We start from the raw sequence: 14,911 nt of genomic DNA, 5'->3' as shown, positions 1-14,911 counted from the left end.
GTTAGTAGTTTTTCGTTTGTGAACCCTCCCCATACACACCTATTGCCAATCCACATCGTATATATAGCCTGGGTCTCAGCGTCCCATACACGGTAAGTTTTTTAACTGCATGAGAGGACACACACAAGCTAGGGACCCCAACGTAGAGAAATACTTTGGCGTAGTGTTGGGGCTCTTCTGCATTGATCAATTCAGTAGCTAAATTTCTCTTTATTCATATATTCATGGCAGTAATGCAGGTTCCATTTTTCACATTTCATTCTTACAAATAGCTATTGAATTTTTCATGTCAGTATTCACACAGCAGTTTCTGCTATTCCATGTATTCCCCTTCCATAGTCACTGGTGTGCATACCTTATCTCCCCATACAGGTGGAGGACCGTGGGAATCTACCAGCTGTGACCACAACTTACCTGAGTGACGTCACCGCTGATCGCGGCTCAGACTGTGCCTGCAGTTACAGTGTGCAGACATTTTCCATGATCACGTACTGTAATTTCAAATCTAGTAGAGCTGAATCGTCATAGGATCTTGTGTGGATTACAACGGATCTACAGGGGTGTTTTGGGGTTAATAAAGTGGTGAAAAAGGTTTTTTTTTACTATCTTTTATTCCAAATAAAGGATTTTTTGGTGCTTGTGTTTTTCTTTTTTACTTACAGATTAGTGATGGGGGTGTCTCATACACACATCCCATTAATAATCTAGGGCTTAGTGTCAGCTGTAGGCTGCCAAAAACTCCTTAATACCCCAATTGCCACTGCACCAGGGCAATCGGCAAGAGTCGGGTAAAGTGCTGGGCTTGTTGCATCTAATGGATGCCACAATGCTGGGAGGCTGCAGGCTGCTGTTTTTAGGCTGGAGAGCTCCCAATAACCATGTGTCACTCCAGACTGAGAATATCAGCCCCCAGCTGTCAGGCTTTATCATGGTTGGGTATCAAAATTGGAGGGCACCGCAAGCTGTTTTTTTTTGTTATTAAGTTATTTATTTAAATAATTTAAGAAAAAAAAAAGCCGCATGTGATTCTCTTAATTTGCTACACAGCCAAGATAAGAACAGAGCTGGGGGCTGCAGCCTGTAGCCAGGGCCTTTATCTTTGCTGGGTATCATAATATAAGGGGGACCCTACGCCAATTTATTTATTTATTTATTTACTTTGACCGTACGTTATAGACCCGCAGACAGGGTTTGTGATTGGAAGCATCAGCCAAGCTGTCACTCAGCATGGGGGGCATCTGACTGAAACCAATCACAGACGCCGATGGGTGGGGAAAGCAGTTAGTATGCATGAGCCTAATGAGCGGCCCCCGAAGAAGGATGAGAGGCTGGGGGAGCTATTACAACCACGGCGGAGGCATGGTAAGTATAGCACCGCTCAATTTATTTTTTTCCTTTATTTTTTATATTACCCGAGTGCCAGATCCAGATCATTAACCAGAATTCCCTCAGAATTCCAGGCCCAGGATTCGGGTACGTTTGAAACTACGCAGATCCAGACTTTTACAGTCCGGGTCCGCCCATCACTACTTCTGTATTTTTTGATACTGTATTTTATCCATGATGGAATAAACATTTAATCTTACTGTATTGGAGGACTTTTTCTAAGTTTTGGATTGAAAAATATTTGGATATAGCAAATGTCAGTGTAAGTTGTGAGTCCTCAATACACTAGCGATGACCTGATTTTTTGGTACATGTTCCCTTCAAAAAGTAGTCACTTAGTGTGATCACTGTTTTTAAAAGTATAATATAAGGGTAAAGAGAATCACCTGTCTGTCCTAGCATGTTAGCAAAGCGAGTGTCCGTGCTTACTGATGGGTACAGCTCCATCCAAGTAGACATGGAATGTAACTGTCCGGTTTCATGTAGTTCATCAAGAAAAACCTGGAAGAAGAACATATAGAAGAATAGAGTAGTAGATGTGTAATAAAGCCCCACATAAAACAAGAAACCAAAGATGGATTTGTATAAAGCATAAGGCTACAAAAAGAAGGGAATTTTGTTTACTTACCGTAAATTCCTTTTCTTCTAGCTCCAATTGGGAGACCCAGACAATTGGGTGTATAGCTTCTGCCTCCGGAGGCCACACAAAGTATTACACTTAAAAGTGTAAAGCCCCTCCCCTTCTGCCTATACACCCCCCGTGCCTCACGGGCTCCTCAGTTTTGGTGCAAAAGCAAGAAGGAGGAAAAGTTATAAATTGGTTTAAAGTAAATTCAATCCGAAGAAATTTCGGAGAACTGAAACCATTCAACATGAACAACATGTGTACACAAAGAACAACAGCCCGAAGGGAACAGGGGCGGGTGCTGGGTCTCCCAATTGGAGCTAGAAGAAAAGGAATTTACGGTAAGTAAACAAAATTCCCTTCTTCTTTGTCGCTCCATTGGGAGACCCAGACAATTGGGACGTCCAAAAGCAGTCCCTGGGTGGGTAAAGTAAAACCTCGTAATAGAGCCGTAAAACGGCCCCTTCCTACAGGTGGGCAACCGCCACCTGAAGGACTCGCCTACCTAGGCTGGCATCTGCCGAAGCATAGGTATGCACCTGATAGTGTTTCGTGAAAGTGTGCAGGCTCGACCAGGTAGCTGCCTGACACACCTGCTGAGCCGTAGCCTGGTGCCGCAAAGCCCAGGACGCACCCACGGCTCTGGTAGAATGGGCCCTCAGCCCTGAGGGAACCGGAAGCCCAGAAGATCGGTAAGCTTCGAGAATTGGTTCCTTGATCCACCGAGCCAGGGTTGATTTGGAAGCCTGTGACCCTTTACGCTGGCCAGCGACAATGACAAAGAGTGCATCCGAGCGGCGCAGGGGCGCCGTACGAGAAATGTAGAGTCTGAGTGCTCTCACCAGATCTAACAAGTGCAAATCCCTTTCACATTGGTGAACTGGATGAGGACAAAAAGAGGGTAAGGAGATATCCTGATTGAGATGAAAGGGGGATACCACCTTAGGGAGAAATTCCGGAACCGGACGCAGAACCACCTTGTCCTGGTGAAACACCAGGAAAGGGGCTTTGCATGACAGCGCTGCTAGCTCATACACTCTCCGAAGTGATGTGACTGCTACTAGGAAGGCCACTTTCTGCGAAAGGCGTGAGAGAGAAATATCCCTCATTGGCTCGAAAGATGGTTTCTGAAGAGCCATCAGCACCCTGTTCAGATCCCAGGGTTCTAACGGCCGCTTGTAAGGAGGGACTATGTGACAAACCCCCTGCAGGAACGTGCGTACCTGTGGAAGTCTGGCTAGGCGCTTCTGAAAAAACACAGAGAGCGCTGAGACTTGTCCCTTAAGGGAGCCGAGCGACAAACCTTTTTCCAATCCGGATTGAAGGAAGGAAAGAAAAGTGGGCAAGGCAAATGGCCAGGGAGAAAGGCCCTGATCAGAGCACCAAGATAAGAATATCCTCCACGTCCTGTGGTAGATCTTGGCGGACGTTGGTTTCCTAGCCTGTCTCATAGTGGCAATGACCTCTTGAGATAACCCTGAAGACGCTAGGATCCAGGACTCAATGGCCACACAGTCAGGTTGAGGGCCGCAGAATTCAGATGGAAAAACGGCCCTTGAGACAGCAAGTCTGGTCGGTCTGGTAGTGCCCACGGTTGGCCCACCGTGAGATGCCACAGATCCGGGTACCACGACCTCCTTGGCCAGTCTGGAGCGACGAGGATGGCGCGGCGGCAGTCGGACCTGATCTTGCGTAACACTCTGGGCAACAGTGCCAGAGGAGGAAACACATAAGGGAGTTGAAACTGCGACCAATCCTGAACTAAGGCGTCTGCCGCCAGAGCTCTGTGATCTTGAGACCGTGCCATGAATGTCGGGACCTTGTTGTTGTGCCGGGACGCCATTAGGTCGACGTCCGGCATCCCCCAGCGGCAACAGATCTCCTGAAACACGTCCGGGTGAAGGGACCATTCCCCTGCGTCCATGCCCTGGCGACTGAGAAAGTCTGCTTCTCAGTTTTCTACGCCCGGGATGTGAACTGCGGATATGGTGGAGGCTGTGGCTTCCACCCATAGCAGAATCCGCCGGACTTCCTGGAAGGCTTGCCGACTGCGTGTTCCGCCTTGGTGGTTGATGTATGCCACCGCTGTGGAGTTGTCCGACTGAATTCGGATCTGCTTGCCTTCCAGCCACGGCTGGAACGCCTTTAGGGCAAGATACACTGCCCTTATCTCCAGAACATTGATCTGAAGGGATGACTCTGGCTGAGTCCAAGTACCCTGAGCCCTGTGGTGGAGAAAGACCGCTCCCCACCCTGACAGGCTCGCGTCCGTCGTGACCACAGCCCAGGATGGGGGCAGGAAGGATTTCCCCTTCGACAGAGAAGTGGGAAGAAGCCACCACTGAAGGGAAGCCTTGGCTGCCCGAGAAAGGGAGACGTTCCTGTCGAGGGACGTCGACTTCCTGTCCCATTTGCGGAGAATGTCCCATTGAAGTGGACGCAGATGAAACTGCGCAAAAGGAACTGCCTCCATTGCTGCTACCATCTTCCCTAGGAAGTGCATGAGGCGCCTCAAGGGGTGTGACTGGCCTTGAAGGAGAGATTGCACCCCTGTCTGTAGTGAACGCTGTTTGTCCAGCGGAAGCTTCACTATCGCTGAGAGAGTATGAAACTCCATGCCAAGATATGTCAGTGATTGGGCCGGTGTCAGATTTGACTTTGGAAAATTGATGATCCACCCGAAACTCTGGAGAGTCTCCAGAGCAATGTTCAGGCTGTGTTGGCATGCCACTTGAGAGGGTGCCTTGACAAGCAGATCGTCTAAGTAAGGGATCACCGAGTGGCCCTGAGAGTGCAGAACTGCTACTACTGTTGCCATGACCTTGGTGAAGACCCGTGGGGCTGTCGCCAGGCCGAAAGGCTGTGCCACGAACTGAAGGTGTTCGTCCCCTATGGCGAAACGCAGGAAGCGCTGATGCTCTGGAGCAATCGGTACGTGGAGATAAGCATCTTTGATGTCGATTGATACTAGGAAATCTCCTTGGGACATTGAGGCGATGACGGAGCGGAGCGATTCCATCCGGAACCGCCTGGTTTTTACGTGTTTGTTGAGCAGTTTTAGGTCCAGAACAGGACGGAAGGATCCGTCCTTTTTCGGCACCACGAACAAGTTGGAGTAAAAACCGTGACCCTGTTGCTGAAAAGGAACAGGGATCACCACTCCTTCTGCCTTCAGAGTGCACACCGCCTGAAGAAGAGCATCGGCTCGCTCGGGGGGCGGAGATGTTCTGAAGAATCGAGTCGGAGGACGAGAGCTGAACTCTATCCTGTAACCGTGAGACAGAATGTCTCTCACCCAACGGTCTTTTACCTGTGGCAGCCAGGCGTCACAAAAGCGGGAAAGCCTGCCACCGACCGAGGATGCGGTGTGAGGAGGCCGAAAGTCATGAGGAGGCCGCTTTGGGAGCGGTTCCTCCGGCGGTCTTTTTAGGACGTGACTTAGACCGCCATGAATCGGAGTTCCTCTGATCCTTCTGAGGCCTTTTGGACGAGGAGAATTGAGAACTGCCCGCGGACCGAAAGGACCGAAACCTCGATTGTACCTTCCGTGGTTGAGGTCTGTTTGGTTTGGACTGGGGTAAGGATGAGTCCTTTCCCTTGGATTGTTTAATGATTTCATCCAATCGCTCACCAAACAGGCGGTCGCCAGAAAATGGCAAACCGGTTAAGAACTTTTTGGAAGCAGAGTCCGCCTTCCATTCACGTAGCCACATGGCCCTGCGGACTGCCACCGAATTGGCGGATGCTACCGCCGTACGGCTTGCAGAGTCCAGGACAGCATTAATGGCGTAGGACGCAAACGCCGACGCCTGAGAGGTTAAGGACACCACTTGCGGAGCAGACGTACGTGTGACTGCATTAATCTGCGCATGAGAAGCTGAGATAGCTTGGAGTGCCCATACGGCTGCGAATGCTGGAGCAAAAGACGCGCCGATAGCTTCATAGATGGATTTCAACCAGAGCTCCATCTGTCTGTCAGTGGCATCTTTGAGTGAAGCCCCATCTTCCACTGCAACTATGGATCTAGCCGCCAGTCTGGAGACTGGAGAATCCACCTTGGGACACTGAGCCCAGCCCTTGACAACGTCAGGGGGGAAGGGATAACGTGTATCCTTAAGGCGCTTGGAAAAACGCTTATCTGGACAAGCTCGGTGTTTCTGGACTGCCTCTCTGAAGTCAGAGTGATCCAGAAACGTACTCAATGTACGCTTGGGAAACCTGAAACGGAATTTCTCCTGCTGAGAAGCTGACTCCTCAATTGGAGGAGCTGGGGGAGAAATATCCAACACCTGATTGATGGTCGCTATAAGGTCATTCACTATGGCGTCACCTTCAGGTGTATCTAGGTTGAGAGTGGCCTCAGGATCAGAATCCTGATCTGCTACCTCCGCTTCATCATCCAGAGAGTCCTCCTGCTGAGACCCTGAACAGTGTGATGAAGTCGAGGGAATTTCCCAGCGAGCCCGCTTAGGCGGCCTGGGACTGCGGTCCGTGTCAGAGACCTCACCCTGGGACCTATGAGTCACCCCAGGAGCACTTTGCTGCTCCAACTGAGGGGGGCCTGGGGTCAATGATTCAACAGTGCCCGGGGCCTGAGTCACCGGTCTGGACTGTAAGGCTTCTAGTATCTTAGCAGACCATTTATCCATACTCTCAGACAGTTTGTCAGCAAATACTGCAAACTCCGTCCCTGTCACATGGACAGTGGTAGCAGGTGGTTCCACCTGGGCCACCAGTAGCAGAGGCTCCGGCTGAGTAAGTGCCACAGGGGCCGAGCATTGCACACAATGAGGGTCGGTGGAACCTGCCGGTAGTATAGCCGCACATGAGGTACAGGTTGCAAAGTAAGCCTGTGCTTTGGCACCCTTGCTTTTTGCGGACGACATGCTGTTGTCTCCTCTGAGTACAATCCAAGAGGTTATATAGCCAAAAATCAACAGTGCGACCGTACAGTGTAAATGTATAGCATATAAGCATATATATATATGTACACTTCGGCACTCAGTGGGGCCAGCACCACAGGTGCTGCTTACCGACCGCTCCAAGCGGTTGTGTGATCACCAGATTCCCTGCCTGGGCCTCCCAGAGCCGTGTTGTCTCTCCTCTCCAGCGTCAGAAGTGCTGACAGGAATGGCTGCCGGCGTTCTGTGGGGAGGAGGGGGCCGTGGGCGTGCCCTAGAAAGTGCGGGAATCTGATGCCCCACTGTGCTGAGTGAGGGGGGAGGAGGATACAAAGTATGCTCCAGCCCTCAGCGCTGACGTCCTGTGCAGCGTCCCGCCCTTCCCCTGACTGGCAGGCCTGGGGGCGGGAATATGCGATACTAGGCCGCAAAAGCCGGGGACTAAAGTTATAAGCGTGGCCGGCAAATAAGCGCGGTCGGCGCGGTAGTCCCCGGCGCACTAACACACCCAGCAGTGCTGCAGTGTGTATGGCACAAGCGCTCCATGCGCGGTCCCCCACGGGGACACAGAGTACCTCACAGTAGCAGGGCCTTGTCCCTGACGATACCCGGCTCCTGTCCAGCAGATTCCCCAGGGGCTGCGGAGGGAGCACGGTCCCAGTGCCTGGAGACCGATTAGGATCCCACTTCACCCAGAGCCCATTAAGGGATGGGGAAGGAAAACAGCATGTGGCTCCTGCCTATGTACCCGCAATGGGTACCTCAACCTTAACAACACCGCCGACCAGAGTGGGGTGAGAAGGGAGCATGCTGGGGGCCCTGTTATGGGCCCTCTTTTCTTCCATCCGACATAGTCAGCAGCTGCTGCTGACTAAGATGTGGAGCTATGCGTGGATGTCAGCCTCCTTCGCACAAAGCATAAAAACTGAGGAGCCCGTGAGGCACGGGGGGTGTATAGGCAGAAGGGGAGGGGCTTTACACTTTTAAGTGTAATACTTTGTGTGGCCTCCGGAGGCAGAAGCTATACACCCAATTGTCTGGGTCTCCCAATGGAGCGACAAAGAAAATAAAAAACATTAAACTATAAAACAAAAATCCGTTACCAATGGCGGCATCACAATTTTGTTTTTCTAGACAAGAACACAAATAGGATAAATCATGTGGCACTAAACCGCAGTGTACTGAATACCATATGGAGGATTGAGACTTATTTGGGGTGTACCTGGAAAGATTCCCGATTTTTACGTTGCTGGCGCCTTTCCCGGAGTCTACTTTTTTCCTTTTCTTCAGTTTCATCTTTTTCCAGAGCTCGGATGTGTTCCTCAAAGCAAATGAGTGCATCTTCCTTATCCATATCTAGAAAAATATCAATATTAGGGGACTACAGCAGTTAGGGGCACTTTGCACACTATGACATCGCAAGCCGATGCTTGCGATTCCGAGCACGGTAGTCTCCACCCCCGTCGCAGCAGCGATATCTTGTGATAGCAGCCGTAGCAAACATTATCGCTACGGCAGCTTCACATGGACTCACCTGCCTTGCGACGTCGATCTGGCTGGCGACCCACCTCCTTATTAAGGGGGCGGGTCGTGCGGCGTCATAGCGATATCACACGGCAGGCGGCCAATAGAAGCGGAGGGGCGGAGAGGAGCGGGACGTAAACATCCCGCCCACCTCTGTCATTCCGCATAGCCGGCGTGAGCTTCAGGACACAGGTAGGAGATGTTCCTCGCTCCTGCGGCTTCACACACAGCGATGTGTGCTGCCGCAGGAACGAGGAACAACATCGTACCTGTCGCAGTCGCGTAATTATGGAATTCCCAGACACTACACCGATGATACGATTACTACGATTTTGCGTTTGTTAATCGTATCATCTAGGATTTACACACTACGATGTCGAGTGCGACACCGGAAGTGCGTCACTTTCGACATGACCCCTCCGACATTGCACCTGCGATGTCGTAGTGTGCAAAGTGCCCCTTAGTTTTACAGGACAATCACTAATTTAGCATGAGTTACAGAACCAACCACTGTAGGTTTCACTCTCCCATAGATTTACCACTTGTGCTACATACTCACTCTGCAGCTCCTCATCCTCAGCAAACATTGGATTATCCATTAAGTACTGCTGAGCCTCTGACCATGTTGTCTGGAAGCTAACATTGCTCATATTATCCAAGATATTTTTCAGGGCTTGGACATTGCGTTTCCTCAGCTGCTTTGCTTGCTCCTAGATAGATATAAAATAAATTAAACTTTACAGTCCTTTACTGCATTTATGAGTTTTATAGGGGCTAAGTCCCTATTTTTATTTTTTTTACAGTGCTCACTGTAGGGGCTAGATAGTGTGATAGTTATATAGATTTTGTCATTCTGGACACGATGGTACCAAATATGTGTACTTTATCAGTCTATTTTAGTTTTTACATAAATATTCAAATTTATAGGTGTAATATTTTTTGTTATATAATTTTTGCATTTTTTGTTTCACCACTCAAATGTGATACTAAATAAATAGCGATGTTTTGAAAATGTTGTTTCCATTTATTCGTAATTTCCATATCATTACAATGTCTACCAATCCTATGATTACCATAACGCAAAAACTTTTCCTTCTTTTCCTTCCCTCTTTCAGCTTAATTCATACGTCCTTCGCAAAGTTTAATCTGCCCAATTCCATGCTTGCTGAAACATCCCCAGATCATCACTGATCCTCTACCAAATTTCACAGTGGGTGCAAGACACTGTGGTTTGTACACTTCTCCAGATTTCCGTCTAACCATTAGATGACCAGGTGTTGGGCAAAGCTGAAAATTAGACTCATCAGAGAAGATTTCCTTATCCAAGATATTGGGCAATAATTGGGCAGATTAAATTTTGCAAAGGATGTATGAATCAAGCCGCAGGCAAGGTTATCCTGGAAAAACAGTTGCTTCGTTCTGCTCAAGCAATGTTCTCCAACTCTGAGGACTGTTTTTTCCAGCAGGACAATGCGCCATGCCACACAGCTAGGTCAATCAATGTGTGGATGAAGGACCACCACTTCAAAACCCTGTCATGGCGAGCCCAATCTCCAGACCTGAACCCTATTGAAAACCTCTGGAATGTAATCAAGAGGAAGTTGGATAGTCAAAAGCCATCAAACAAGGAAGAACTGATTGAATTTTTGCACCAAGAGTGGCATAAGGTCACCCAAAAGCAGTGTGAAAGATTGGTTGAAAGCATGCCAAGACACATGAAAGCTGTGATTAAAAATCATGGTTATTCCACAAAATATTGATTTTTGAACTCTTCCTGAGGTAAAACATTATTAGTGTTGTTGTTTTTACATGATTATGAACTTGTTTTCTTTGCATTATTTGAGGTCTGAAAGCACTGCATTTTTTGTTATTTTGACCATTTTTGATTTTCAGAAAATACAAAATTTATTGCTTGTAGATTCGGAGACATGTTGTCAGTAGTTTATAGAATAAAAGAACAATTTACATTTTACTCAAAAATATACCTATAAAGCAAAAAATCAGACAAACTGACAATTTTGCAGTGGTCTCTTAATTTTTGCCAGAGCTGTATATACATACAGTGGGTACGGAAGGTATTCAGACCCCTTTACATTTTTCAATCTTTGTTTCATTTCAGCCATTTGGTAAATTCAAAAAAGTTTTTTCTCATTATTGTACACTCTGCACCCAATCTTGACAGAACCCCCCCAAGAAATGTAGACAAGTTTGCAAATTTATTAAACAAGAAAAACCTGAAATATCACATGGTCATAAGTATTCAGACCCATTTCTCAGACACTCATATTTAAGTCACATGCTGTCCATTTCTTTGTGATCCTCCTTGAGACGGTCCTACTCCTTCACTGGAGTTCAGCTGTGTTTAATTAAACTGATAGGACTTGATTTGTAAAGGCACACACCTGTCTATATAAGACCTCGCAGGTCACAGTGCATGTCAGACCAAATGAGAATCATGAGGTCAAAGGAACTGTCCAAGGAGCTCAAAGACAGAATTGAGGCAAGTCACAGATCTGGCCAAGGTTACAAAAGAATTTCTGCTGTACTCAAGGTTCCTAAGAGCACAGTGGCTGCCATAAGCCTTAAAGGGATTTTCGTATAGAACCTAAAGCCAGTGCAGTACTGGCACTATCAGGCTAATTCTCTACATACCTGTAATGGTCAGCTCGGATGTTTAGGTTTTGAAATTCAAGAAAGTGAAGTTTGTAAAATGAGCAGCTTGTTGAGTGACAGTTGCACTGGAGCAGATCATATATTCATAGTTATCTCCTCCCTCTCTTAGAATTAGCATAAGCATTATACAAACAACTCACTTTGTCTAGCAGGACCTGTGGTGAGGTCATACCCATGTTACCAGAAGGTGCGGAGCCTCAGCCATCAAAGCTGGATACCAGGTCACATGGGTATCACCTTACACAGGTCCTGCTAGACAAAGTGAGTAGCTTGTATAATACTTATGATTATTCTAACAGCGGGAGGGGATAACTATGAATATATGATCTGCTCCAGTGCAACTGTCACTCAAGAAGCTGCTGATTTTACAAACTTCACTTTCTTGGATTTCAAAACCTAAACATCCGAGTTGACCACTACAGGTATGTATAGAATCAGCCTGATAGTGCCAGTATAGCAATGGCTTTAGGTTATATACGAAAATCCTGGTGATTGGTTCGCTTTAAGTGAACAAAGTTTGGGACCACCAGAACTCTTCCTAGACCTGGCCGTCCAGCTAAACTGAGCAATCGTAGAAGAGCCTTGGTGAGAGAGGTAAAGAAGAACCCCAAGATCACTGTGGCTGAGCTCCAAAGATGCAGTAGGGAGATGGGAGAAAGTTCCACAAAGTCAACTATCACTGCAGCCCTCCACCACAGTCAGGGCTTTATGGCAGAGTGGCCCGACGGAAGCCTCTCCTCAGTGCAAGACTTATGAAAGCCCGCATACAGTTTGCAAAACAACACATGAAGGACTTCCAGACTATGAGAAATAAGATTCTCTGGTCTGATGAGACGAAGATAGAACTTTTTGGTAATAATTCTAAGTGGTATGTGTGGAGTAAACCAGGCACTGTTCATCACCTGCCCAATACAATCCCAACAGTGAAACATGGTGGTGGCAGCATTATGCTATGGGGGTGTTTTTCAGCTGCAGGGACAGGATGACTGGTTGAAATTGAAGGAAAGATGAATGCGGCCAAGTATAGAGATATCCTGGAAGAAAACCTCCTCGAGAGTGCTCTGGACCTCAGACTTGGCCGAAGTTTCACCTTCCAACAAGACAATGACCCTAACAACACAGCTAAAATAACAAAGGAGTGGCTTCAGAACAACTCTGTGATCATTCTTAACTGGCCCAGCCAGAGCCCTGACCTAAACCTAATTAAGCATCTCTGGAGAGAAAATGACTGTCCACCAACATTCACCATCCAACCTGACGGAACTGGAGAGGATCTGCAAGGAAGAATGGCAGAGGATCCCCAAATCCAGGTGTGAGAAAATTGTTGTATCATGCCCAAGAAGACTCATGGCTGTACTAGCTCAAACGGATGCTTCTACTCAATACTGAGCAAAGGGTCTGAATACTTATGACCAAGTGATATTTCAGTTTTTTCTATTTAACAAATTTTCAAAAATTTCTACATTTCTGGGTTTTTTTCTGTCAAGATAGGGTGCAGAGTGTACATTAATGAGAAAAAAAGAACTCTTTTGAATGTACCAAATGGCTGCAATGAAAGAAGGGAATTTTGTTTACTTACCGTAAATTCCTTTTCTTCTAGCTCCTATTGGGAGACCCAGACAATTGGGTGTATAGCTTCTGCCTCCGGAGGCCACACAAAGTATTACACTTTAAAAAGTGTAACCCCTCCCCTCTGCCTATACACCCTCCCGTGCATCACGGGCCCATCAGTTTTGGTGCCAAAGCAGGAAGGAGGAAACTTATAAATTGGTCTAAGGTAAATTCAATCCGAAGGATGTTCGGAGAACTGAAACCATGAACCAAAAGAACAATTCAACATGAACAACATGTGTACACAAAAGAACAAACAGCCCGAAGGGAACAGGGGCGGGTGCTGGGTCTCCCAATAGGAGCTAGAAGAAAAGGAATTTACGGTAAGTAAACAAAATTCCCTTCTTCTTTGTCGCTCCATTGGGAGACCCAGACAATTGGGACGTCCAAAAGAAGTCCCTGGGTGGGTAAAAGAATACCTCGATAAAAAGAGCCGAAACAACGGCCCCCTCTTACAGGTGGGCAACCGCCGCCTGAAGGACTCGCCTACCTAGGCTGGCATCTGCCGAAGCATAGGCATGCACCTGATAGTGTTTTGTGAAAGTGTGCAGACTCGACCAGGTAGCCGCCTGACACACCTGCTGAGCCGTAGCCTGGTGCCGCAATGCCCAGGACGCACCCACGGCTCTGGTAGAATGGGCTTTCAGCCCTGCAGGAATCGGAAGCCCAGAAGAACGGTAGGCTTCAAAAATCGGCTCCTTGATCCACCGAGCCAAGGTTGACTTGGAAGCCTGCGACCCCTTACGCTGGCCAGCGACAAGGACAAAGAGCGCATCAGAGCGGCGCAGTGGCGCCGTGCGAGACACGTAGATCCGGAGTGCTCTCACTAGATCTAACAAATGCAAATCCTTTTCACATTGGTGAATTGGATGAGGGCAAAATGAAGGTAAGGAGATATCCTGATTGAGATGAAAAGTGGACACCACCTTAGGGAGAAAGTCCGGGACCGGACACAGAACCACCTTATCCTGGTGAAATACCAGGAAAGGGCCTTTGCATGACAGCGCTGCAAGCTCTGACACTCTACGGAGTGAAGTAACCGCCACTAGAAATGCCACCTTCTGCGAAAGACGTGATAGAGAGACATCCCGCAGCGGCTCAAAAGGTGGTTTTTGAAGAGCCCGTAGAACCATGTTGAGATCCCAGGGTTCCAGCGGACGCTTGTAAGGTGGGACTATGTGGCAAACTCCCTGCAGGAACGTGCGGACCTGCGGAAGCCTGGCTAGACGCTTTTGAAAAAACACGGAAAGCGCCGAGACTTGACCTTTGAGAGAGCCGAGAGACAAACCCTTGTCCAATCCCGATTGAAGGAAGGAAAGAAACCTGGGTAAGGCAAACGGCGAGGGGATAAACCCCCTCTCAGAGCACCAGGCTAAGAAGATCCTCCAAGTTCTGTGATAGATCTTGGCTGACGTTGGTTTCCTGGCCTGTCTCATAGTGGCAATGACATCTTGAGACAACCCTGAGGACGCTAAGAGCCAGGACTCAATGGCCACACAGTCAGGTTGAGGGCCGCAGAATTCAGATGGAAAAATGGCCCTTGAGATAGCAAGTCTGGTCGGTCTGGGAGCGCCCACGGTTGCCCCACCGTGAGATGCCACAGATCCGGGTACCACGACCGCCTCGGCCAATCTGGAGCGACGAGGATGGCGCGGCGGCAGTCGGACCTGATCTTGCGCAACACTCTGGGCAGCATTGCCAGAGGAGGGAATACATAAGGCAGTTGAAACTGCGACCAATCCTGAACTAAGGCGTCCGCCGCCAGAGCTCTGTGGTCCTGAGACCGTGCCATGAATGCCGGGACCTTGTTGTTGTGCCGAGACGCCATGAGATCGACGTCCGGCGTTCCCCAGCGGCAACAGATCTCTTGAAACACGTCCGGGTGGAGAGACCATACCCCCGCGTCCATGCCCTGGCGACTGAGGAAGTCTGCTTCCCAGTTTTCTACGCCCGGAATGTGAACCGCGGAGATGGTGGAGGCTGTGGCCTCCACCCACAGCAGAATCCGCCGGACTTCTTGGAAGGCTTGACGACTGCGAGTGCCGCCCTGGTGGTTGATGTACGCAACCGCCGTGGCGTTGTCCGACTGTATGCGGATCTGCCTGCCCTCGAGCCACCGATGGAACGCCTTGAGGGCTAGATACACTGCCCTTATCTCCAGAACATTGATCTGAAGGGAGGACTCTGTCGG

At 48.6% G+C, this 14,911-nt stretch overlaps 1 protein-coding gene across 1 annotated transcript in view; it reads right to left on the bottom strand.

Moving 5' to 3' along the window:
• Window positions 1-14,911, bottom strand: part of PRPF40B (pre-mRNA processing factor 40B) — a 184,430-nt gene that overhangs the window by 58,779 nt on the left and 110,740 nt on the right. Inside the window, 3 exon segments of the mRNA XM_075336908.1 lie at window positions 1,773-1,887; window positions 8,135-8,268; window positions 8,996-9,146. Of these exon segments, the coding sequence (XP_075193023.1) occupies window positions 1,773-1,887; window positions 8,135-8,268; window positions 8,996-9,146 (400 nt within the window).

Source organism: Anomaloglossus baeobatrachus, chromosome 2 (assembly GCF_048569485.1).
Source record: "Anomaloglossus baeobatrachus isolate aAnoBae1 chromosome 2, aAnoBae1.hap1, whole genome shotgun sequence".
Lineage (NCBI taxonomy): Eukaryota > Metazoa > Chordata > Amphibia > Anura > Aromobatidae > Anomaloglossus > Anomaloglossus baeobatrachus.
This window is presented reverse-complemented; position numbering and strand designations above follow the sequence as displayed.